The following is a 26151-nucleotide window of genomic DNA, read 5'->3' on the forward strand; positions in this document are numbered from 1 at the left end:
TCACACCACCTGGGTTACAGAAGGTTTTCTGCATTTCCTCATAGTTTATTTCCAAAAATCTGGTGGTAACTGTAGCATTTCTGAATCCTGTCCTTACATATTATAGATTTAATTAAAGGAAATATTAGCAAAAATGAAAAACCTTGAGAAATTTGAAATGTTGTAACATTAATTATAAAGAAAAGAGATATACATATGGTTTATTTATTTTGAATATAAAGTAATTTTTTATTACTTACCGGTTAAAATAAAGGGACAAAGGACTCCCAGTGAGCGTTTTAGGACAATTTACAGCCCAACAGCAGACAAACAAACCTAATAGCATAGATGCTAAAGCTAACACGAAGAAACGGGCTAAAACGCAAGTTCTGTTCCCAGAATCCACCGCGAACATCATCTGTCAATCATGAAACCGCGCCCCCTCATTAAGAGAAATTAAACGCTGTAAAAATTAAAAAATATATAAAGAAACTTTTAAAAAAAAGGACTCCACCCAGAGTTGTCATGAATCAAATAACTACTGATGAAATAAAAAGTTGAAGCATTAAAAGGGTTTATTTAAGGGGGGAAGAGGACGAGTTTAACATGGGAGTCATTGGCTGTGTTTACATGGACAGAAGTAATCTGAATACACGCCTGATCAGAATAAAAGTGCGTCATGTGAACACGCCGTTTGAGACAGTCGGTCTGATCAGACTTATTCAGATCAAAATGTCCTTCCGATCGAGATAGGTGATGCTGATCCGATCGTGGTGCACATACAGTGTCTTGTGGTTCACTAATGCGCTGGTTTGATGCCGCGCGTTGAAGGTGGGAGTGTTACGCTCTCACACTGACACAAACACATCCCTCCGTATTGCTGGTACTTCCTGTTTGGAACGCCAGGGAGGGCGGAGTCACTCGATCTAGTGCAAACCCGGTCTTTTGGTGATAAAAAACAAACCTTTGAGCCAAATGAAGATTTTACAGCAGGTTTTATTTAGAACATACTTCCATGTACAAACCAGTGACTGAGAAAATGGCTCATGTGAAGCTGTAGTCTCCATGTGAAACAGTTTGGACGTCCGTCCTCGGCTCACAGCGAGCTGCAGACGGAGGAGGACGTCCAATGGTCAGCCTGTTCTTCCAAAAACAGTCCCACGGTACTGCACTAAATTCTGGCTAAACACCGGACTAATGTAGATATCAGGACATCACATCGTGGTCAAGCGTGTCCAACACAGCTGGGGAGATCTACATACGGTACACAGCATTCAGTTCAAACAACAGCAAACTGGCCAAAATCGGATAAGTTGCTCCTAAAAGTTGACGTCTATTTAAGTCTGAGCTGTGATCCCAGCAAAAAAACGCTCGACTTCTGCGCTCCACAGGTAATCTAGCAGGCAAATATATTTACTGATCTGTTTCTCTACGGCCTCAGAAATGCATCAAACCTCTTTTTCCCCCAACCGCACTTATCAAAAATGAGCACTCAAACTCACGCCGCACAGGAAAGTTTAAGACTGAATATAGCTTTTGTTTATTATAAGCATTTGTAATTTTACATCCAATGTTAAAATCAACACCATCGTGACAACCAGCCCCCCCCCCCCGCCCAAAAGAAGCTTGTTAAAATCCTATTTTTTCCAGACCTTTTTAAAGCAAAGGCACATTTTTAAAAAGGAACACGAAGGCAGACCAGCGAGCAGTCAGTCTGGGAAGCAGAGGAGAAGAAGCGCCCCGCCCCGCCCCGCCCCGCCCCGCCCGGCAGTCTGAAAACACTCGCAGTGAAGGGAGGGGCTGGTCCAACTTTGTCTTTGGGGGTGGGGGGGGGTTAGAATGAAGCCACAGGGGGGAGAAAGCAGGGGCTTCAGAGCTCGTTTCTCCCCTCCTTGCTCACAGTTGCCCTGAGCCGCTCGTCTGTGGTGGTAAAGTCTGGGGGGGGGGGCACGGTGGCCGCTCACACCCAGGCCTGCCTGGATGATGGGTGGGAGACAGAGGGAGCAGTTTTATTTTCTTCCTTCCGCTTGGCCTCCCTGCCAGCTCACAGCCCGTCAGAGGCGACGCAGCCTGCAGGTCCGACAGCGGGCTGTGCGGGGCGGGGCTGGACCCCTGTCCGAGGGCCCTCCCCCCTGCCGTGTCTCCGTTGGTCCCTGATTATGGGAGTCCGAGTCAGTGGGCAGGGCTGCGGACGGACTCGCGGCTCCGCATCATACAAACACCTTGGCGAGAGCGTCCGCCCCCGCGCTGGCGATGTAGCCTTTGGAGGGGTGGAACGCCACGTCGTGGATGGACTCCTCGAACTTCTTCCTGTGAGCCGTGAACTCCTGGATGCAGGTTTTACTCTCCAGGTTCCACAGCCGGATGGAGCAGTCGTGACCTGTGGAGGGAGAGAAGGTCAGGCGCCGTACCTGCGGCTGAACCAAAGGTGCGGTACTTGGGGGGCGGGAAACCTACTGCCTGACATCAGGTAAAGCCCGTTGGGGTCCACAGCTAAGCTGGTGACGGCGTCCAGGTGAGCCACCATGGAGTGGATCAGCTTCCCGCTGTTGTTGTCAAAGAACTTGATGTGTCGGTCCTCCTGCGCCGTGATGGTGATGGGGAGCGTGGGATGGCTTAGGACCTTGTTGATGTGACAGAAAGTTCCTGGTTCACAAAAGATTGAAAAAAGAGGAGGAGTGAGGGACGACTTTTCCCAACATCGGTTAGTAGATGGACATATTTACATTGATCTGGCTCTAAACATTACATATAGTTTAATAGTTTTCTCATCTTCAAAATAAATTCTTAAAGTACACACTGTAAACCTGAAAGACATACATACGTTTGAAAATAACTAAATAATTGTTAGCCGATGGGCTCAAAGCCCCGCCCCCAAGTAAAATTCAGATCAAAAACAAAAATCCTGAATTGAAATTAAATTTAGGACTGAAGCCAAAAAGAGAGAGAAAGATAAATAAAAAACATTTTTCCCATTTGGTAAGAGTTTTAGATTTATATATTTTTTTTTCATTTTTTCTGTCAAATTAATTAATTATCAATTAACAGACTGCAGTGTATCGTGCGCTCAGCTGAGAAGGTGATTGGCTGCAGCCTCCCATCTGTCCAGGACCTATACGTCTCCAGAACCCGGAGGGCGTGCAGGTCGGATAGCAGCCGACCCGTCTCACCCTGGACATGGGCTACTAGAGCCACTCCCTTCAGGCAGGAGGCTAAGGTCCATCAGGACCAGAACCTCACGGCACCAGAACAGTTTCTTTCCCTCTGCAGTCCGACTCATGAACACTTTTTATCTATGTCCAGTTACCAGTCCACTACCTGCACCTTGATCATTGTCATTTTTTTTTTTTGCTTACTGTTGTTCATTTTTTCTAGTGTTTCTAGTGTTTATGCCACATTAGCACAGCAGCAAATTCCTATTCAGTGAAACTGCTCTGTTCACTGAAAATGGCAATAATTGAATCCTTAAATCAAGTTGAGTTTTTTTACACAATGCAAAAAAATTAGCCAGTAAAAACACAAAGACTTTTTTTTAGAAAGTCGTTGGGATGTATATGTTTTGTAATAAGTTTAGCTGAGTGGCAGACATTGGTGGTGATGTTAAACTGATGGTTTCATATATGAAGAAGCCACCAGTGATATAGAATATTACCTTATGAATGTGTAGGAGGGGTTGGAATAAAAACATATTTTTGTTTTCCTTCTCCCTCCATCTTTGAGTTGTGTGTTTGTGTGTGTGTGTGGGTACATCATTAGATGTGTGTGTACATATATGTACCATTACTTTATTTGCTTGTTTGTTACTTTATGCTTTATATGCTCATAATAAATAAAGGCATAAAAAAAACAACAACTCTTTCAAAATTAAATTAAATTTTTACAATCTGGTTTTTCATTCACTTTAAGGTGATCCTGATTTGTCACCATGTAAATTTTTAGTTATATATAAAAATATAGCAAAGAAAAAGTAAACATGTGGCCCTGTTTAATTCTGCAGGTTAAAAAATTACCACTGTATAAAAATACATTTTAATGTAATATTTAGGAGAATTTATTGCACTTAAGCTCAACTCTGGAACACAAAGGTTGACCTATTATTTATAATTTTTACTATTATAAACATACATTTTTCCCATTATAGTTTACAATTATCATTAAATGATATTTATTTCGATAAAAACTGTAAATATATCTATTAAATTATCTTTTCATGTCACCATAAACTGACAAAAATGTTGAGTGTAATGCCACTAGTCAACACTAGATGGGGGTATAAAGTCTTTTCCAGCTGTGGGATTTTGGTTAATTAAAAATGAATGAATATTTGGATTTTTCCACAAACTGAAGGAATTTTAGCGATAAAACACCACCACCTGTTTTTCTAGAAACTGTCCAAACCTACCCGCCTCCAAGTTGGACTCCAGGCTGAGAACCAGCTGGCGGGTCTCCATGTTGAAGATGCCGATCTCCCCGTTTGTGAAGGATGCGACCAGATGAGCGGATTCGCTGCACACCAGGTCCACGGAGGAGGGAATTCCCATATCTAGAGCAGAAATGTACAGTTTTCAGCACGTTTGAACGGAGGTCAAGCGGCTAAAATCTGTGAATCAAGTCAGCACTTTTGTTCTCGTTGAAGACGGCGAGGGCGGGGGAGGTGGTGCTGGCGTCCCACAGCCTCACGGTGCCGTCTGCGGAGCAGGAGAGGAGGCGCTGGTGCACGCCGCTGTAAACCAAGCCCCAGACCGAGTCGGTGTGTCCGCTCAGCTCGCCACGCAGCACAGACGGGTCTGTGGCGGGAAAAAGCCGTCAGTGAGGCCGAACCCGACCGTACCGGGGTCCGTAACGCACAAATGGAAGATACCATAGGAGTCGTAGGGGTCGACGTTGGGGTTGGGGGTGTTCCAGCACTGGATGGTGCCATCAAGCCCTCCGCTGAAGCACTGCTCCCCCGAGCTGCTCATCACCACAGAGACCACCGCCCCCCTTTCAATGACATATGAGAAGTTACCCAGCAGCCCAAAAAAAAACCAAAATAAATACCTTAAAAAATAGAAAAAATAAAAATTTTAAAATGAAAAAACAGGCTCAGGAAACAGCGGAGGACGCTGGACCACTCAGCTTCACTTCCTTTATTTTCCACCAAGAATAGATAAGAGGGACTTTGGAGAACTCCAACGATTTCAACAATCAAATGAAGGTTACAGCTTTAAATGTCAGGTCCACAATCAGCGGAACTAAACCCCCCCCCAACAGTCTCCATCTTTGGGGGAAGATGTAAAGACGCGTTTGATGTCCGAATGCGCTCAGTTACTCTGCTAAAAGGTCATTTTAGGACACAGAGGGCTCCTCTAAATTTATACGATGGACACATTTGGACATACAGTAAACCCTTGTTTTTCGCGGGGGTTACGTTCCAAAAAGACCCCGTGATAGGCAAAATCCGTGAAGTAGAAACCTATATTTTTTAACAAGTATTATACAATTAAAAACTCTATTATACTTTGAAAAGAAAGAACAAACCATTTTACAGGCTCAAGCATTTGTTTCACAAATAAAAGTACTTTAGAAACGTTTTTTCCAACAAATAACTTCTGTACTGTCAAATAATAATTTTAATCATCAACGTGAACAGAAGGCTTCAAATCGCGGAGATTAGCCCCGCCCACCGCGACCCGAGAGTAATTGCATTAAACGGGAGAAATTTTAAAAGGATTATGAAAAAAATACAAAGTACATTCAGACAAATAGTGACTCAAGTGTATTTCACTGCTCTACAGACTGAGCCGCTGCATCCTGACTCCACTCTGCAGTGTTTTCTTCTTTTGAAGCCCGCGGTGCAGCTGTGTTTGTTCGGGAGAAGAACATAGTGATAGGCAGTTGTTGTCGCTCTTTTTCTATGGGTTTTAGAGAAACTCCAAATTGCAAGAGAATTTGAACGTACGTGTTGTAAATTTGGCAAGCTGTTTTACATACGTGTACATATTAAACTGAAACGTTATTGACGCACAGGTAGAGAAAAAGTGGAGTGACTTTTTAGCCAATCAGAATGCAGAACACAATGCAACGATGCAAATCCGTGAAGTAGCGAAACCGTGAAAAGTAAACCGTGTTATAGCAAGGGATCACTGTATGTGTCGGGAAATACAACAACAATCTAGAAGTGTTTTGAAGAAATCCATATTAATCTGACACAGTTCACATACTGTGGATATTTTTAGTGAACATATAAACCAGAGAGATCGTTAACAGCATACGGTGTTATAAGGAGAAGCTCTAACAAAAATTAATAACAGATTATTGTCTTTCCCAGAGGGCGTCTCAGTTTGGCCACTAGGTGGAGCTCATGCTGCAGAATTCCACTTGATTCTAGAAGATTGAGCCAAAAAATGTTCTTTAGACCAAAAATGGTTACTTTGAAAGAAAAAAAGTGTCCTTAAATTCCTGCCTGTGAGTTTATAAAGCTGTTTAGTCAGCAATGTGTGTTTAGGTCAAACAAGCGTTAGCATTAGCCGTCCTATGGGAATTTCCATTATACGTTAGCATCAAGCTAGCTTACTTTGGCTTTACTCCTGTTATGCTGTTAGGTCACTGGAGAAAGAAAGGCATAAAAGATCGATCTCTTCTTTTATGGATCGATTGTTGATCTGCTTCTAAGCTTGGATCAATTCAGACCGAGTTATTGTTTTTTTGTTGTTTTTTCAAAGCAGCCCAGGCCTTTTGTCTCCATACAAATAAGAAAAATATCATACATTTCAGGAGGAGAACGATCAGATTCTCCTTCCCGTCGGTTTGGACTCCACCCAGTGACCCCATCATCAACACGCCACAGGCCCAAGCTGAGCAACAACCAGCTGCTAGCTCTCTCAATGCGTCTGCACAATGACCATTCACTGTATAAGAGAACCGGACTGAGTGGCTCCGCCCCCCCTGACATTCCAAACAGGAAGTACCCGCTGGATCCAAGTAGCCAACGACGTCTATAGGGAAACAAACACCTGTTCCTCAGTCATTCTGGCTCTGATACCTTTTTTTTTTTTAAACGTGATGATGACAATCCTCATTTTTTGTAACCGCAGCTCCGCCCTGTTTGGCTGCAGTTCCTGCTCATCTTACAGCAGATGTTCTAGTCTTTTTGTTTCTCAAACCGCCGTTTTCCACGTTCACACTTTGTACAGTTAATTGATTCTATAATCTAAATACAGCTTAGATAGTTGACCTTTTGGGGGGGGGGGGGGGGGGGGGGGTCTGGAATGACTTAGATGATCTCAAATGTAGTTAATCTGTTGTTTGCTGTTTTTTCTTTGTTACATTCAGAACTTGGATACTAAAATGAGCTTTTTACCTGTGTGCCCTGAAGGTGTAGACGGGTTCCACGTCCAGAGATGTGCTCCTGCAGACAGAGCATTCATTACTATGACAGAAAACAGCAGCACTCACGTGGGCAGAGCTTTCCACGCACGAAGGTGGAAAACACAGATTTTTAAACCAAAGCTCGGCAAACGAAAGCAGAGATGCTCCTTTCAGTCGTTCAAGCAGGAACACATTACTTCTTGGCGGGAGCCGTCTTCTGCAGGTTCCACATCTTGAGCGTGTGGTCCTCCGAAGCCGTGACGAGGACGGGTTCCACGGGGTGGAACGTCAGCGCCCGGATCCCGTCGAAATGACTCCGCAGGGTGAACTTGGGGTTCCACGTCTTCCTCATCGCGTCCTTATTGTTGCCAATCTGAGAAACAAAGCGGAGACGCTCAGCATCCAGGTCAGACAACAAACAGATTTTTCCTTCCACTCTGTGTTTTCAAATGTTTATAACTAAAAAAACAAAAACGAAAAGCAAGAGGACTCTGACACCGTCACCAACAGAAAATGAGAGTTTAACCGCTGTTAATGTATTTTATATTTGCACTTCATGAAGCTGCAGAACAAAAATAAAATCAATTACACAAACAAAACTACTTGTGCGGGTTCATCTAGACCAGTGTTTCAACCTTTTTTGAGCCACGGCACACTTTATCCTTGACAAAAACCTAGCGGCATCCAAAAAAAAAAAGAAAAAAGAAAAAAAAAAGGAAAAACTCAGTCTGTATTGATTTACAGCCCCTCCATGATCTCACATGCATTTTTGTGACAATTGTGGCAGAAAAAGCTGGAAGCTGCAGCTGTTTTTTCTAAAAGATGTAATAAAAGTTAATTTAGAAGATTTAAAAACAGTTTTATATGTGTTCGTTGTGGTTTCAAGACGTTTAACAAAGAAAGGCTCATTGTGCGCTGAGACACTGTCACTTTAACTCAATGCATCATGGGAGATGTAGTGCAAACAGCCGCCAAACGCCAGACAGACTAGCGTCTCTGAGCTTCATGGTTTTGTTCACTTGTTCCACAGTCTGATACCGTCATTCTTATCAAAATGCCTTTAATAGAATCAAATAAACAGAAATAAACATATTCCTAACTACTCAGTGTTTTATCAGGGCCTCAACTCAAAACCTTCGGATCACTTCATCTATGAAATCAGTTCATTTGGGGGGGGTTTAGAGTTATTTTACACCATTCAAATTTGAGAATTTTAACTTATTTTAACTTTATTTATTCATTCCCTTTTTTATTTTGACACCGGCATATACACCATCCTTTCAAAATAAAACACATCCTGTGTGCCAAATAGGATCCTTTTGCTGCAGCAGTTTTGGTTTAAACAAAGGCAAGAGAGTTTGGCGAATCACTGTCATCCTTTTTCTCCTCTTACTATCAAATATAAATGTGATGAGATCAGTGTAGAATACAGCTTTTTTTAATTTATTTTTTAGAGAATCTTTAAGAACTTCTCTAGACTCTGTTGTGCAGCAGAAGAAAAGAACATGTTGAATCTTAAACCACTCTGACAGCAGACTGAACTTTTTACCATCACTTCTCTCAGTGATGTCATAAATGTGTACATAAATGATAAAACAAAGTTAGCAAAAACAAACAAACTAAAACTATAATTTTTTATATTGCCAGGATAGAGTAATAAAGGAGCTGCTTGTGGCTCCAGAGCCTCAGGTTACAGATCTAGAACATTTTAGATCTGTAACAATTTATCTAATAGTGTCAGGGATGAAATTATTTTGAAAAACAATTTAAAATATTATGTGATGAATAAAGAAGAAAAGGTCCAGGTGGACTGTTACTTTCATAGGGGTAAAATGGCTGAAGAGATGCTATTTTCCGTTGTCTGGTTGACCCGCTAAACGCAGACTTGTGAACGATTCGGGCCGGAAAAACCGGAACAGTTCACTCACATCGTATGCCAGACTCTCGACCTCGTTGGCCACGGTGATGCTGGCCAGCTCCCCGAGTCCCAGGTCGCTCTTCATAGCTTCGTCTGCGCCCATAATAAACGTCCCTGAGGTGGGCGGGAAAGCAAGGGTCTCCACTGCGGAGAGGAAACCTGATTATAACCAAAGTTCAAACAGAAAGGGGGCGGCGGTCTTTCTGAGGCACCTTCATCCGGCCGGTTTCCCTCGTGTTCGTTAAAGCGGGGCACGCTGGGTCGGGGCTGCGGGGCGGACGGAGGCTGCATGTGAGGCATGTCCTCGCCGTCCCTCAGGTTGGCCAGCATGTCCTGCAGCTTGGATCGGTTGGGTCCTGTTCACAGGTGGGGTTACACCGGTTAACAGAACCAACACATACTGATGGAGAACGGAGACGAGAGAAAAAGAGTGCAAACAAGCTGAGAGAAAAAAAGATGAAAAGATGGAAGGACTGGGAAGAAAGAAAAATAGATAAAGTTTGAAGAAAAGCAGTGAAACCTACTCAAAAGGTACATTTGCCTTTAAAGCCGCTGGTGTGGAGAATCACTGTAGTCTAAACCTGAATCTGTACGTTTTAACTGCCATCCTTTCAGAAGTGCGTGAGACAAAAACTACGATCCGCTCAGTCTGTCCTTTTGACACACTTTCCTCCGGCTCAGAGCTGTTGCTAAGCAACCAGCAGAGACCTAGGAAAGTTTCCTTGTGATGCTCAACAAACAAAGGTGCAATTGGCAACACAAAACTGTAAATTCCAGCTTATTTTTTTTTTAAATCTAACAACAGTTTTAGCAATAAATAACAGCAGTTAACGGCTGGTATGAACACGGCGCAGAAATGGATTATGAGGAGCTGCAACAGACAAAAATCGCAGGAACAGAAACTCTACATGGTGTCGTCCGAACACCCACAAAAAAAAAAACCACACACTCTTGGGGGGGGGGGGCTGTGTAAACAGCGTAGAAGGAAGGTGAGAAAGTGAGTGTTGATGTCACGAGCAGTCGCTGCAGAAGGAGAGCGGAGACTGGGTGTCAGAAATGTGAAATCTGTGGGCTGCTGAATGAGTCATCCATGCGGGTCACAGGAAAAGCTCTGATTTTGCTATCGAGCGGCAGAACATCAGCGGCTACACGACTTCTCCACGCGAGCCGAGCCGACCGATGAGGACCACGGCGGCAATCACAGAGCTACTGTGGCACGGCGGTCTGATCTTTCACGGTTAGCACGATGACGTGAAGATGAGAATAAGGCGATGAAAGACTGAAATGAGGCATGCACCAGGGTCAACCAAAGGGCAAAAGAAATCCTGAGCACAGATGCAGGTTTTGAAGGCACCGGAGAGGTCTGAAGAATGAGATGTGAAGAGGACAGAGAAGCAGAACGAGGAGCGGCGACAGAAGAAACTCAGAGAAAACAGTGAAGATGCTCCAATTTGGATTTGAGGCTGGTTTCTCAGGAAAGTAAAGCCTTAGTCACACTGGGGGGCTTGACCTGTACGGGTGCTGTGAGGCTTTCGGCTTTCGGGTTTCAGAGTGTTCCCAGTGCTCTTTTGATCAGGATTTTACCGTTTTTAGCCAAAATGAAAAAAGAAAAGAAACCCGTGTCGATATTTAGGACAGAGTTTCAGAGTTGTGGGCGGGAAAGTTGGCGTGGAGCAACCCAAACGAATGCATCTATAGACCCTTCGCCTGAGAATGGAGCAGAGCAGGGAGCTTGTGGCCCGGCGAGCAAATTTTCCGTCAAAAATCTTTTCCAAACAGCTTTTTTTTTCCACAACGATTTGATTAAAGAAATACTCAGAAATGCAAAGTTTTTGTAGAATTTTCTTTATCTTGCAGCTTCCTTGAGGCTCGTACAAGGACCTCAAGGGGCATCATTAAAACGGGACGTACCATTGTCGTGTGTATGTGTGGCAATAATGTAAGTTACACACACTTACAACCTACAGGTGATGCTGTCCTACAGTGTCGTCACGGCACATTCAAGGTGCCAGTACAGTCTCCTTACTAATTGTGCATAAGTGCTGCACACACTGGGTGATACAGAAGTGTTCATGGGATGTCCACACAAACTACACTCTGTCCATTTTCCTCCTGTCTAACGGCCAGACTGCAGCAGGTATTGACGGGTGCCACCCGTACAGGTTTGACCATTTTTCGCCCGCAGGAAGCCCGTCTCCACCCGCAGGTTCAGTTGTGACTAAGGCTTTAGGCTCTGCAGAATGAGAAGAAGCAGGGAGGCAGCAATACCTAGCAGGACTTACTCTTAACCCCCTTTTTCCCCTTGCGATCCTTTTTGTACTGTTCCTTGAGCTGGGTTATCAGGCCCGGGGCCACGTCCCAGGCCTCAGAAATGGAGCCTTGCTCGTTCTTCTCTACACAAGGGGACAAAACCAGACCGACAGGCTGTTGAGAAACTGCCCTGGTCCTTGCAGACAGAGAGCTGCAAACGCTCTGAGACTTTCAGATTCAAATCAATTTCATAAACGAGGAGGGCGGAGCTACGGGCCTCTCCTGACCCTCCTCTGTGTTTTCTTTCTGCTGGCAGAAAGAAGGAGGTGGATTTGAGAGAGGTTTGTGTCATGGTGGGGAATGTCTGACTTCAGCTTTTGAGATAAAATTGTCTTTTGTGGCTAAAGTCAAAGATTAAACCCAGCATGACATCAAGCTGATTGTTTTGACTCCAGCTAAAGACCAGCGAAGCTCAGAGGGGATCTGGGCGATCTGACGACAGACGAGTGGAAACATGTTGGTGTCACAGGCTGGACTTGTGAACATACAGTGGAAGAGAACACAAACTGCGTGTTAAACAGACACATCATGACTTATGAGCACAGAATGACACATGAATGACGGAACCTCACCAGCAGTCAACAAACTATGAGTCAAAACTTCCCAAATTTAAAAGATCAGCGGCCGGAGTTGGAATGAATCCTTTTCTCGCTGAAGGGGTTTGGATTTATCAGTTTGTGTTCGTGGTCAGTCTGTGACTCACCCCAGTCCGTCCCATCGCCGGTGCCTCTGGACTCAGAAGTGTCAATCTCATCGGGTCTGGACAGGAAGTCGAAGACCTTCAGCACGGCGTTGGTGTCGGGGTCCTCACTGGTGTCCATGTTGGTCGATGAGGGAGGAGGCTTTTTCCTCATGATCTAGAGGCAACACAGCCTGTTCTCTAACAGCACTCCCACTGCGTGATGCAAAGATGAAAGTGGCTTCCTCACCGTCCTGGATTCTACGTTGGTAACTCCCTTTCCCTCGCTGTCCTCTTCCTCATCTTCATCGCTCAAATCCTCTGCATTCTCAATAAAATTGAAGACTTCCAGCACGGCGCTGGGGTCAGACAGCTCAGATTTCCTGCAAAGGAGCCACAGATCGTTTCATTTAAACCACCATCATAGACTCGCCATATCGAGCTTTAGATAGATGCTAGTTTTTATTTTTTCTGACGAGGATTCCCAATTTGAAGAACAAAAATATCACTGGGAGGTTCAGCAAATGGCCATTAGAAACTTTTTAAAAACATTTCAACCAGCAGAAAATACAAAAAAGAAAAGCTGTCTTGATTGAACTACGATAAGTTTGTACATTTTTAACCATCTTTTCACGAAAAATGTTGAATCCTGTTGCATAAAAAACACGTGACTGCAGGTATTGGAAACAACGGAGAGCTTCCTTAAACTGAATTACACCTCTGAAACATTAAAGAACGTCCCCTAAATGCAACACTGTATAATCATTTATTGTTGTCATTGGAAACGATGAAAATCGCAATGATGCGTGATACAATGACCGCCGCATGGCGTGGAGTCTCTCTCTGTTTGATGGTTTTTGTTTGTTATTTGTAGAAGAAAAGACTGCTGCAGCCGCTTTAGCCGTTAATAACGTGTTAATCCAGTGTCAGTAAGTGGCGCTGTAACTCCTGACAAAATAAACAGAAGAAGAAGAAAACATTTGTAGTCCTTTGCAGAATTCGAGCTTTAACATTTCTTTTTCATTAATATAAACATTTTAAGAGGCTATTATTGTTTTTTAAATCTGGAGACCGTAAAAGGCTTTAGCAGAAGTAGACGCATTTTCACAGTTTAGATCCAGATTCCAGCTCAGATGAGTCTGCAGGTGGATGATCAGAAATGGGCGGAGCAGGAAGCTTGTGGCCCCGCCCAGTGTATTTTCTACGATCAGCTTCTGCTGCACGACAATTTGGTTAAAGAAATATTTAGAAACGCAATTTTAAGCTAAATTTTCTTTAACTATGCCCTCCGTCATCAGAAATTTGCAACAAGAACATGTTAAAACGCCATTTACATCAGAGTGGGTCTTCAAATGGACTGTACTCACCCCTTGGTGCCTATGCCCTTTGTTGTCGTGTCCGTCCCGTTCACCAAAGGCTCAGTTTCCATCCTGCCTCCTCCATCTCCGGCAAGTCCCAGCAGAGCCCGAACTCTTTGGGATTTTACATCTAAAATGGTGTCTGTGTATCCCACCTCCTGCAGGTACCTGGAAAGAAAGGTCGCATCTCAGAATCACTGGAAAACCTTGAGAAGTTTCCAGATTGGTTCAAGTTCTGCTCAGCTCTAAAGCTGCACGGGCCAGCAACAATTTGGACTCTTTACTCCACACCTACATTTATGAACCACTGACCCAAACCCCTTGAGCACGCTTTTGCAGAAAAGACAACAGTCTGATTTGGGTGTGTTTCTGCTCCTGTCGAGGACTCATTTCACAGCCTGAACACTTCACTTCCTGACAAACCAGTGTTGTGACGGGCCGTGTGCACATCACACTCCTCTGTGCAAACAGAGTGTGAAGGAACCACATGTGCTGGATTCTCAGGCATCACACGAACAAAAACAAGTGTTTAAATCTGAGGCAAAACGAAATGGGAAAAAAAAGGCTTTCCCTTTTTCTTATTTACAGACAGTCTTGAATTTTAAATAATCTAAAGACAAGAAGAAAACTCTTCAAACCAAGAGCTAGAGCCATGAAAAGTGACCCCCACCCTGAGGGGACGGAGAACGCCACAGCACCGCCAGAGAAGGAATAACCCACAGACAGAAACAGATGACTGATTTGACACAGACTTGCAAATACAATGTTGGATTCATTATTTGGCGCGTTGGAGCAGACGATGTGTGAGGCTGAGCGATGATGGCATGTTCATTTACAGACAAAGTCCATGATGGGAAAACGACAGTGTTGACTGCAGCCGCCATGTGGGGGCGCTCTTTCCTGCACTTTGACTCCCCATGTGGCTGAGACCAATGACGACGCAGTTCCAGAGAGATGCTGGTATCCCGTAGCATCATTACAGCCGTTTCAATTGCATCAGAAGGGATGTGGGGATGCGGGCGTGTGCTCTTACTGTCTGAGGAGCTGCCGGCCTTGTTTCCAGGACAGCTGATTGTTGAGCGATCCGGAAGTCTGGTTCTCATTGGCCTCGTCTTTGGGAGAGAAAGACCCAAATAAAAGCTCCACAAAAACAAGTTTGACATCATTTCAACTGCGCAGATGCAGTCAGAACATTCTGGTATCACAGCTCCACATTCTTTCTTTGCTAAAAACACTTATTAAAACTTTCTAAATAAATGCTTTGTCCCCCAAGAGAAACAAATTAGTTTCTTTATTTTACAGACACAATATAGAAAATGTGGAAGAACATTTTAGTTTTAAGATTTTCTGGTCATGATCAACAAAAAACAGGAATTTCTAAAGGCGTTTAGCCATCTATTACCCCATTTTTTTCATCACGTCTGACAACTTCAAATATTTGACCTGCATACTCTGTGACTTAAAAATGTTTTAATTCTCATATTAAATCCGTATAATCAAGATGAAAGAACAGAAGCGTTGTTATAACTGATTTGTGTCCGTCTGTTGGAGGGATTGATCTGAGAACCACAGAAGCCTCCAAGAGTATGGAGTAATATTTATGCCACCATGTTTCAAATAAAATTATTTGCTTTACAAATACTTTTTTTTGCTTTCAAACTTTGTTTTCCTTTTGACCTTAATTGTTTGCCTTCAAATTTATTTTTTGCTTACAAAAGATTATTTTTGCTTTCAAATTTTGTTTTGGTTAAAAAACCTTTTTGTTTTCAGAAATCTTATAATATTTTTTTTTAATAAATAAATATTTTTGCATTTGCAACACATCTTTTTTCACATCTGTTGTGTCTCATCTCCCTTTTTTTACTATCTGTGATTTTGCTCACACAAGTTTCGGTTTAGCGTGACGTGTTTGAAAGCAAGAATAAACAGTTTGAAAGAAAATAAAAAATTGAAAACAAAAAGAAAAGCAAAGATTGAATATTTTCATTTGCAACGTTGTGCCATAAATATTACTCCATACATGACCTATTTCAGATGTTTAAGGATGCAGACAGGTGAGCTGGCAGACCAGCAACACCGCCCACCTCCGCTTTTCTCCCATCTCCACCCCCCCCTTTCATCCAACATCTCCACCTGCTCCATCAACACTTCAAGGGCTAAGAGCAGCCTTCATGAATTTAGATGAGCAGAATTATCAGAACTGCTTCAAATCCAGAGGCCAGTTAAACTGCAATCAGAAAGGAATCAGGTAAAAAAAAAAGGCAAACTACTGCACATAAGCATGGAACCGTGACAGCAGAAGCTATGCTTCACAATTATGTGGAAAGTATACACTTCTAATAGACAAAAACATGCTGTACTGCTTCATTTTTAGCTAAATAAAACCCTTCAGAGGTGAAACTATTCAAGTTTCTTTTGGGGGGACTCAAAAATATCAACCAAAAGTATGTAAAATAATAAAAACGTCAAACTTTTGTCTATGGTTTATACACAACAACGCCTGCTCTTTCACAACTCTGGTAATTACTGCATGGAAGTAAAACAAGATTCAACATGAACACATCTAAATGAGGTACAATCCTGCTACTTAAGGAATGTGAGCTCAAGCCTTTACTGTGAGGAGGTGAGCGAACACCTTAGACTTACCTGAGTCGTAGCTCGGAGGCTTCATGTCACCCTGATTTAACTCGGTCCCGTATTTTAACTTGTGGTACTTGGCTCTAAAACATAGAAAGAAAAGGCCATTTAACGAACAAAAAGTTCGGCAAAAGAACAAAAATGTTTTGCTTTACAGCTTAAATATGTTGCTCTGTGTTACAGCTAAAGTAAAGCAGAATTAGGATCATATCATTTTCATTTTTAATGATTTTCCTGCTCAAAAATGTGAATAAAGCAGCAAATAATCACGTTCAACTCAAAAGAACAAGCATTAAAACGTTTCCTGGAACAGCTTCCACGGATGTTTTGTCATCACAGAGGTATGTGGACAAAAACAGCCTTCAGTCTACATTTAGGCTCGTTTGGCAGGCTGACGCTCAGGAGCAGAAAAGTCACTGAAGCTGTGAATTGGGATCATGGAGCCGTGGGAAGCCAGTTTTAAAGATTTAGATTTAAAACACAATACTAAATCAAAAAGAATGATTTGCACTGATTGGCGTTACACATTTGAAAAAAAACAGGAATATTCCAAGATACTCATGCTGCTTTTGACATCTTCTGTCTTGGATTGTGAAAGATGCACAAGATACGACATTTTTCACTACTTTATTGATCTCAAATCAAAATCCCCAAATTGATTTATGACAGAAAATGTAAGCCTTTAATTCTTGCGTTTTTGCACAGCAAAGAAGAAAGATTTCACGGTAAAACCAAGTCACAAGATGCACAGGGAACGCAGGAAACGCCCCCGTCAAAATGAAATGCACAAAAACTGAGTCCAGCCAACAATCACCAAGCCATTTCTGATATTGCCTTTACACGCCATAGAGATGTGACCGGTTGCTTAGCAACCAGCACAGTGTCAGTAATACTGGGTTATGGCTCGCTCTCTCAAGGCTGGTTTCATTATGAAAAGCAAAAACGATATATATTAGGAATAGCTTCATGCTAACAAAACATGAGGAATCCATGAACAAGAGTCTCAAAAAACCCACTCCGATCAGCAACAGGAGTTCATTAGAAATTCACCTCTGAATTGTGGGCGGGACGTTAAAGAAGAGCAACCCCACCCACCCATTCCCTCCGGTTGCAGAGAGCTTTCTGTTTACATGCTATCTTACAGTCCCTGACATCCCTAATCTAACATCACAAGTGCAATATCGTAGCTATCCAGCCGTGCAGTTTAGATCCCAGCTCAGACGAGGAAAACAAAGACGTCCGTGGATCTATTTGTTTACAGGTGGATGATCAGAATGGGGCGGAGCAGGGAGCTTGTGGCCCCGCCCAGCGTATTTTCTACATTACATATAAAAAAATTTTTTAACAGCCTGTTTTCTTCTGCTCCTGATTCACAGCAATTTGGTTTAAAAAATCCTCAAATGTAATTTTAAGATTGATTTTCTCTATATTTGTCCTCCATCATCAGAAAAACGCAACGAGAACATGTTAAAAACACCAAAAACACAATTTTCCTCGGTATTTAAAGATGTGTTTATACTGTAAAACATTCAAAAAATTATAAATATGCTTTACTGGGGCTTGCATTCACAGAACTGAACAGACTTTTTCTTTGTAAGTACCGTAATTTCCGGACTACAAGCCGCTACTTTTTTCCTGCGCTTACAGCCCTGCGGCTTTTTCAGTGACGCGGCTAATTTATGGATTTAATTGGCGGCCGCCATGTACGTATTTTCAAACTCAGTGAATAGTTTGAATTCTCTATCTAACACCAAGCACGAGGCATTTTTATTCAACACACCTCTTAGCAGCCAAGCAGCATGGCCTTGACTTCAGGTCTTAGACACTTCAGTCATGGTTCAACAAAACGAAACACGCATGCCCGGCCGCATCCCAGAATCCTTTGGGGCCATTAGACCCAACGTGCACGTGATCGCCGCTACAATATGATGAAGCTTTCAAGTTAAAAGCAATCGTTAAAAGCAGCGTAAAAAAGTCCACCGTCACCAACGTGTTTGGAAAAGCCGGTTTGCTGCGTGACGGAGAGAACAGCGCATGGAGTGAATTTACACTCCATTTACGGTTTCTAAGTAAACCGTAAAAGCGGAATTTTGCTTTGAAAAACTCACAGCCTCCGTGTGAGCTGGAGACATCTTCTCCTGCTGATTGAGCTGCGGGGCCGATGGCAGTCTGAAGGCTCCCACACGTAACAACGCACCCGCCCCGCATACACAAAACGTACAGTTTTAAGTCCGATTGCTCTGCACAGAAACGATTTGCTCCATCCACCGGCGCAACGGGGACGAAGCGCTCCTCCTTGAAGCTGCCCTGGCCAGAGGTGTCGGAGTAGATAGGAAGGGGAGACAAGGAGCGCGCGGGGCGGGAGCGGAGCGCAGAGGCGTCCGCGGAGTGCAGAGGCTTCTGAATTCTGACGCACGCGCCGCACTGAGGCGCGCGTATCGCGCTGAGGCGCGCGCTTTTCAGTCGCCGCTGCTTTATTTTACCGTTGTGTTTTCTAACCAGTCCTGTTACTCCCATAACGCTGCTGCGACACAAGCGGAAGGAGAGCTTTTCCCGCTCACCCCTCCATGCACTGCTGCTAATTCTTAAACACGTACAACAGAATGGCGAGCCGGGCGTTGGCCCCGCCTTTAGCCCCTAAGACTCATGGGAAATGTGGAATCGCGGATGTAAATTTCCTCATTATAACTGAGGGATGTAATGTTGATTATATGGTTACTGTTTGTAATTTTATGTTAGATACCTAGATTGTCAATAAGTAAAAAAAAAAAAATGAAATAAAAACACCATAACTGAGGGACTTGTGAACAGAATAGAGGTCCATGCTGTTTGTCAGATGTCGATACACTTAAATACGTGACCCAGAGGCAAAATTGGCACCACCCACAATGTGTTAATGAATTGCACTCACTCTGGGATGCTGGGCGTGATCTGTCAGGATGACAATATTGGCTATCACTTACGCGGCTTGTACTCTGACGCGGCTTGTGTATGTATAAAATCAGTCAAACACGTGAATATGGGTGGGTGCGGCTTGTAATCGGGTGCGCTTTGTAGTGCGCTTTGTAGTCCGGAATTTACGGTAGTCAAAAATGGCTGACTATGTGCGTTTATTAAAACAGTGAGTCGTTTCTGTGACAACAAAAAACAATGATAAATCCTCCTACCGTTAGAACTATTGCTGAGCTGAGACTTTGACTCAGGCTGACTGATGCACTGGATGACTTCAGAGTCACATGGTTTACCAGCATATCTTTGTCTCAGCAGCGTAAGTGAAGTCCAAAGTGTTCCTGCCCCCCCTCTCTATAGAGATCAATCATAGCAAAAGCTGCCTTCATGCCAACAAATGCTCTTGTCCAGAGATGTCTCACCAGCTGGACTAGAGGGAATCTCTGCTGAAATATAACCAAAGTGGCCATGTGAAAGCCTCCTTATGAATAGAATCTGCATTAAAAATAGCAGAGACGCCCGCATATTTAAGGATTGGTCAATGATTGATAAGGGAGGAGTAGAAAACTCCCCTCTTTATGGCGACATGGTAAATCCAGTACTAACCCACTGGAAAAGAACCCTAGATGGTGAAAAGCTCAGGTGTGTTGAGAGTGAAGAATCTGTGAGGAAGAACTGACCTCTCTTGCTTCAGTGCATACTCCAGCATTTTGATCCTCCTCACCAGGTCTTTCTTCAGGTTCTCCTGACCTTTCCTCTCCCCCTGCAGGAATGCGATTTGGGCCTGAAAGCAGAAGGATGTTGCGTTAAAAGAAAGAAGACGTGATCAGATGTTTTTGTGTAAAAATAGAGCCGATGCGGCTTTGGCATTTTGCATCTTAATAAGCCACCAACAAAAGGCCTGACAGCTCCTTCAGGCTGACAGCTACAAAGCATCGACTTCAGTGAAAACTGAAATAGGACAAATCAGAATGTGTGGCATGACGGATAATAAAAAGCCTATCTCTATTATTCTATTTTAATCTACCCCCCACACACCGACCGGCCCCTCTCCCTTCACCCACCGCTGTCTCTCTTCAGCAGCTGTTGACGCACTCGCTCTGAGTCAGCATTACATTATAGCGGCATCGCACACATGCATGCATGCAAACATATGCACGTCCCATAAGGGCGGGGGGGGGGGGGGCGGTGCAGTGCTCCTCACTCAAGCTACAGCAGAGGAGTCGAGGAGCAAATCCCACCAGCAGAGACGGCATTTTGACGTTTTTTACAAGCAGAACAGGTGAAGATGATTAAGGTGATGAAATGACACGTACGGGTAGATGAAGCTGCGGACGCAATGGGCAGGTGGCAGGCATTTTGCATATTCACACTAGAAAAGTAGGTAGGGGCTTCCTCTGCGTTAGCGCATGTCTGTACCTACAGTTTGAAGAGGTTTAGTGAATGTTGAAGCGGTACGTATCTGGCAGAAATTTGCGCTAGGCTTTTTGTTTCACAGCTCTATTCTGATAAAGACTCCAGCTGGGCACCAACTGTAATTATTCATTTCTCCTTCATGATCAACTTTTACACAGTTGGTACGTCCGTGAATATAAAAGGGAACGCCATCCGCACGCCACTACCAAATCAGAGTCCCCGTTTGGTCAAAGTTTGAAGCCAGAGACACGCGTTCTATGTCTTGAATGTATTGAATTCTATGCATTTATGATCCTTTTTAATTGTATGTTTACCTTACAATTACCAGTACAAAGCCCAATGAGACGACTGTTGTTGTGAATTTGGGCTATATAAATAAAATTGAATTGAACTGAATTTGGATTTCCCATCACAGTCCCAAACAAAAAGGAAAAAAGATGTAGTTTTTGTGTCCTGACACAAATGTCGGACGTTTTACTTCCAGAGCTGAACGGAGAAACTCTTGATACGATTATGAAGAAGATACTGTGAAGTGGGATAAATGTGTGGAGAATTAAGTTTTTCATTCAAGCTTTTTCTTGGAAAGTCTGTACAATGACAAACATACTAAAAAAAGCTCACATCATTGCAAAAAGTAGGCTATTTTAAAAACAAAAGGTTTTCCTTCTTCTTACAATGTGGTCAAATATATGTTTTTCTTTGGAGTGGTAAGATCCTCAATTACGGTTTTTAAATTTAAACAATTTTTTGTGATGATTAAGAATATTAGCACATGGTGATTATTTTATTTTATTTTTTAAATCATTTTGCTCTAAAATAAAATAAAAATAGAACTAAGCTGTAATAAAATCCCAAATGCATTTATTATATTGTCTTTGCAGCCATGACTCCACATGTTCACCACAAACCCACTTTTACCGCTACTACATCCACCAAATTTCCATGCAGTTGCGTGTCTGCTTGCATCACATCAATGTTGACTGTCACCTAGAATTTAAGCGCTGCCAAATCTTTAGTGAAATGAAAACTTTTCATTCCCTAAATATGTATGCAGATGTAGGGGGGTTATGACTCCAGGTGGATCAGAAATGGCACCGCGTCCCGACAGCAATGCAAGGCTGCACTTTTTTTAAGAAAGAGGTTCTCCTTACATCAGCCCAGCTGTCTGCACAGGAACTCGAGCTGCCTCAGACCGCTCCAAAGCAGTTAGCATTTAAAGTGCTGGACTGGAGAGCGTCTAGCTGGCACTAATCACACACTAAGAGTCCGCACAGATGCCAGGAACTGAAGATACAAGAAAGATGCATCAGCACAACACCTCCATCACTCAGCTTATTAGATCTATAGTCTGCAGTTCTTCAGTCAGCCTGAAGTATCCTATACTCGAGTCGGGGAACTCAAGCTGGCTTTAAATGTACAGCCTGGCAACATAAACCCATACGCAGTGAGACAAAAGAATACATTTAAGAAAACCTTGACTCAAATGTCGGTTTCCAGGTATGAAGGAAAACACAAGAATAAACTCGAAAGTACATTTGTTAGAGAACAAAGCTAAAAAGCTGGAAAGCAACTCATGGGATCGATGTTACATCTGAAATATCAAGGGGCGAACCTTTGGAGCTGGACCATCACACCAGCTCAAGTTTGTAGAAATTAAACATGAAATAAAATTGGAAGCCGCTCATTTACTTTGCCAGATGATCTGCTCAGAAGCTGCAGTGAACAAGAATGAACATCTAAATCATCTAAAAGGGAAGCTTTCTTTGTTGCAGTAATGATTGGATTTGGGCTAAACCTGCACAAGGAAATCAAAAATGTATCGTCGTCGTGATATCGGCATGTGCTCTATCCCAAAAGACGGCGTCAAGCGTGATCAATGACACCCAGTGCTCCCCTGAAGAAGGCTAAAAAGTCACTGGGTAGTTATTTTCCAGACAGCCCACTCCAAAGGTCCTCTGTGATGCATCTGTCACCAACTGTAGAAGCTGAGCTTCTACTTGCTGTCAACAGTGACAGACAGTGAGGAAGAGCCCTTGTTATGCTGGAAACTCCACCAAACTGCATTTCTACATATAACCAAGTCTGCAAGGAAGTATCTCTGCATCCCTTCAAGTAGGGCCTTTTCAGTACAACAGGAAACGTAGTAACATGTCGGTGAACATGCATGCCGGTTTTCCTTACCAAGAAAGTCCCAGAGTAAAATATTCACTCAGGTAGGATGCAAAGGCAGAGAAATCATTTGGCTTTTCAAAAAGAGCCAAAGCGCATACTACCTACATTAGTTTTGGACAATACTACCAGAAAGGCAGACCATTGTTCTTTGGTTTGTTGCTCGACATAAAAGTTCCTACCGGTCTTCTACTGAGATAATTTGCAGTATAATTTGTGTTGGCTTCTTTTTTATTTATTTATAAAAACCGTTGCAGTAAAATGGAACTGATGTAATTGTTTGTTTTTTGTCTTGCCATTTGTTCATGTATCACAAGCCAAATCATCATTGCAATATCAATCACTAATTTCACAAGTTTTCCTAGTGTCGTGCAGCCCTAATCTCAGCACAGTTGTGACAAAAAAACACAATCAGCCCTGCATACATTTTCAATGCAGACGCCTTCTAGTTCAAGTGTACACGACGCAAACTAAAATATGGACTAGAAATAAAAATTTTTTAAAAAAGTCTTAATATTTAAACTATTTTAAAAAGTTCATTTACTCTCAACAAGAGCAAATGCCACGAAGCAAAGAAAAGAAGAAAACACACAGGTTTGAACCTCCGTCTTTCACTCAGACCAGTAGTGAACAAAATACGACCAATCGATAGAAAATCACAGAACTCTTGGCCGGGAGTGACCGGTCATTTCCTGTAAACCAGAACAGAAAAATTGGGAGATTTGAAACCAACAGAGCTTAAAAGGTCTCAAGGAGGCTTTGTGTCACCAGAACTTTAGCTTCTGTTTCATCTCAGACAAAAACCTGAGAGCGGGTTAGGTCAAGCAATCATTGGAGAAAAGAAAAAGACATTTGGCCGTCTGACAACCAAAGCTGACATCCATAGGAAATGTCTTGACTTCATTTTAAACTCCCGTCTGTTCACTTGCAACAGGACAAATATTTCACCCTAACGTTGTACATTTAAAATCTTTTACTCACATCGTCTTATTTTGTCATGTGTACAATGAAACAGGAGCGCAGGGGTGTTCAGTTCCCTTGAGGCGTGTGCTGTCAGCTTAATAGACGTCATGACAACTGGAACGTACCATTGTCGTGCATGTGGTAAGTGTATCGTGAAGTATTCGTAAGGCTGGTGTATGCGGCAATCATGGATGATGTACGGGTAGCTTACTGACCCCATGTGAATGCCAAACGCATACGCAAGTGCCCGTAAGATGGCTGCAGGATGCCCACACAAACTATGCTCCGTATAATTTTGTCATTTTTAGCAGTCAGGCTGCACGCAAGGAGCGCACACCGGTCACCTGAACAGCACTAACAGGGTCCTTGGTTTCGAGGGGGTTGAAAAAATGAATTTCAAAATATTTCAAATAAACAGACACACTTACAGTTTTGGCACCTACTAATTAATTAATTAAGTGTTTAATCACGTTAGAGGGGACAATCAGGTTAATCATGTGCACTTGGAATTCACCAAGTGACCATTTATTGCACCATTTGCCTTAACACTGGTGTCAAAATGTTTTTATTCCTTTTGGTTTCATTTCAAACCGGTACTTGATCATATTTCATCAATGAAATTAAACTGAAGCCACTTCATGCTCCACATTTGTGACTTCACACTAAAAATGCACAAAAACAGTAATGACGACAAAATTGTAATTGTTTTTATTAATAAAACAGACCGTGGTGAAAAAAAAAAACATTTTGGCCTGAAAAGTTATTGCATAAAGGTAGAAAATGTAAAAAAAACTATGTCCATAACAGTTCAGCTGGTTACAGAACCTGCTGCACCTGAGACTTAACTGTGGGGTAAACGGTGCATCTGCATTAACCGACTCAGCATTCACTCCCTGGTCCACATCAAGTGCTGGCTTTCTGTGGCAGCAGAGATCAAGAAGAGAGCAGCTCTTTGAATGTGCAGCTCGCCATCCCTCCTCTGTCAAACATTAACCCTGAGAAGAATGCAATGAGTCAACTCAGGCCATAAAGAGACACAGGAAGCATTTCATTCCCGGCCGGCCTCACACTGACTGCATTATAGCGCTCCTGGATAAGGGGTTCCTCAGTCCCGTCTGAGCGAGCGGCGTGGAGAAAGGAGCATCCATCGAGCTCGCCGAGCTCCTCCGACAGGAAAATGAGGCAGCGAAAAAACAACCAGCAGACCCGGGATGCTCCAAAGGATGTTGATTAGAGCTCATGTTTTTACATGCAAACAAACACTAAAATGAGAATAAAACACTGATGTTATTCTCTATTTAGGGAAAAAACTTTACTGGTTATCCTCTTTTAGTTCAATGCTATTATGGGATGACATTTTTAAAGCAATAGTAAAAACTAGACCAAGCTAACGCTTTATTTTTCAGAGAGCATTCTCTATGATCTCAGAAAAGTTGCTAAAAAATGTACTGTAAAATGACGTTTTATAACAAAAACTCTCAATTTACACGGACATCTGAATTTTCTCATCAGAGCTTTACTCTCAGCCATTTTTCTGAATTACAGAAGAATTCAAAGTATGCCAGACATATTTCCTTCCAGGCTTGCGATTCATCATTACCACAGCAACTACAACACAATAAGTCTATTTATGTGGACAGAGGAAATGCAGCAGAAACTCTACTATGTCCCCACGGCAAAGACTGAGCTTCATCTACAACCCGGAGCTTCACGAGGAAGAAATGAAAGTGTGAGTTTAAGGTTTAGAATGCTACCAATCCTCCTCCAGTGAGCACTGGGTTTACATCTGTTACCACAAACCAAGGAGATCCATGATGGCTGACCTGATAACCAGCCAAATACATTCCACACATGCCATTACACTAGCAGCAGCAGAAAAATCAACAGAAGCAAGGAGCAAAGCATTCTGCCTAAAATTCTTTACTACTTGAAGAAAAATGTATGTTACTTATCAACAAATCAGCTAAACTGGAAGTTTTTGGCACCGTTTTTTAATGTACTTATATAAAATAAGCTTCAACTTGGTGTTAGTTCAAAAACAGAACTGTTTGGAGAACATGGAGGTAGAACTACCATAGTTTCATTTGGTGCTCCAATTGTCACACTACAATTGTTATAAACACAGTTGAATTTGACCACAAAAAGACTAGTATTTCCCCATTTGAATGCTAATAACGTTCATCTTCCTTGTTCAGGGACCTTTTTCTGGTTGGGGGGGTGACACAATGAGGTGACACAATTTAGATCTTTTTTTCCCCCCTTGTTACCTGGAAGAAATCCCATCCTTCATCTCTACATGTTACTGAGAAAGCCAAAGAAAGCCCCCACACAGCCAAAGTCATCCATCTCTTCCTAAGCTTTCACAACACACGTTTGCTTTCATGAGTTTTCACTTCAGCTTCTTTTTACACTTTATTGTTACC

The 26151-nt window shown here is 42.8% G+C and overlaps 1 protein-coding gene across 2 annotated transcripts in view; it reads right to left on the reverse strand.

Annotated features, from left to right (window-relative positions):
• Positions 1 to 955: 955 nt before the first annotated feature.
• strn (striatin) overlaps positions 956 to 26151 on the reverse strand; it is a 31343-nt gene continuing 6147 nt past the window's right edge. The window contains exons 2-17 of one of the 2 annotated variants that reach the window (XM_023963687.1): positions 19861 to 19964; positions 16241 to 16314; positions 14628 to 14706; positions 13604 to 13762; positions 12487 to 12619; positions 12261 to 12414; positions 11530 to 11640; positions 9460 to 9603; positions 9258 to 9391; positions 7527 to 7702; positions 7322 to 7369; positions 4841 to 4962; positions 4599 to 4766; positions 4382 to 4522; positions 2437 to 2625; positions 956 to 2359 (exon numbers count right to left, since the gene is read on the reverse strand). In XM_023963687.1, the coding sequence (XP_023819455.1) occupies positions 2190 to 2359; positions 2437 to 2625; positions 4382 to 4522; positions 4599 to 4766; positions 4841 to 4962; positions 7322 to 7369; positions 7527 to 7702; positions 9258 to 9391; positions 9460 to 9603; positions 11530 to 11640; positions 12261 to 12414; positions 12487 to 12619; positions 13604 to 13762; positions 14628 to 14706; positions 16241 to 16314; positions 19861 to 19964 (2106 nt within the window). In that variant the 3' untranslated portion in view covers positions 956 to 2189. The remainder of the gene's footprint in view (positions 2360 to 2436; positions 2626 to 4381; positions 4523 to 4598; positions 4767 to 4840; positions 4963 to 7321; positions 7370 to 7526; positions 7703 to 9257; positions 9392 to 9459; positions 9604 to 11529; positions 11641 to 12260; positions 12415 to 12486; positions 12620 to 13603; positions 13763 to 14627; positions 14707 to 16240; positions 16315 to 19860; positions 19965 to 26151) is intronic. The other variant, XM_023963688.1, reaches the window with a different exon arrangement.

The sequence above is a fragment of the Oryzias latipes genome, chromosome 15, assembly GCF_002234675.1.
Source record: "Oryzias latipes chromosome 15, ASM223467v1".
NCBI classification, from domain to species: domain Eukaryota; kingdom Metazoa; phylum Chordata; class Actinopteri; order Beloniformes; family Adrianichthyidae; genus Oryzias; species Oryzias latipes.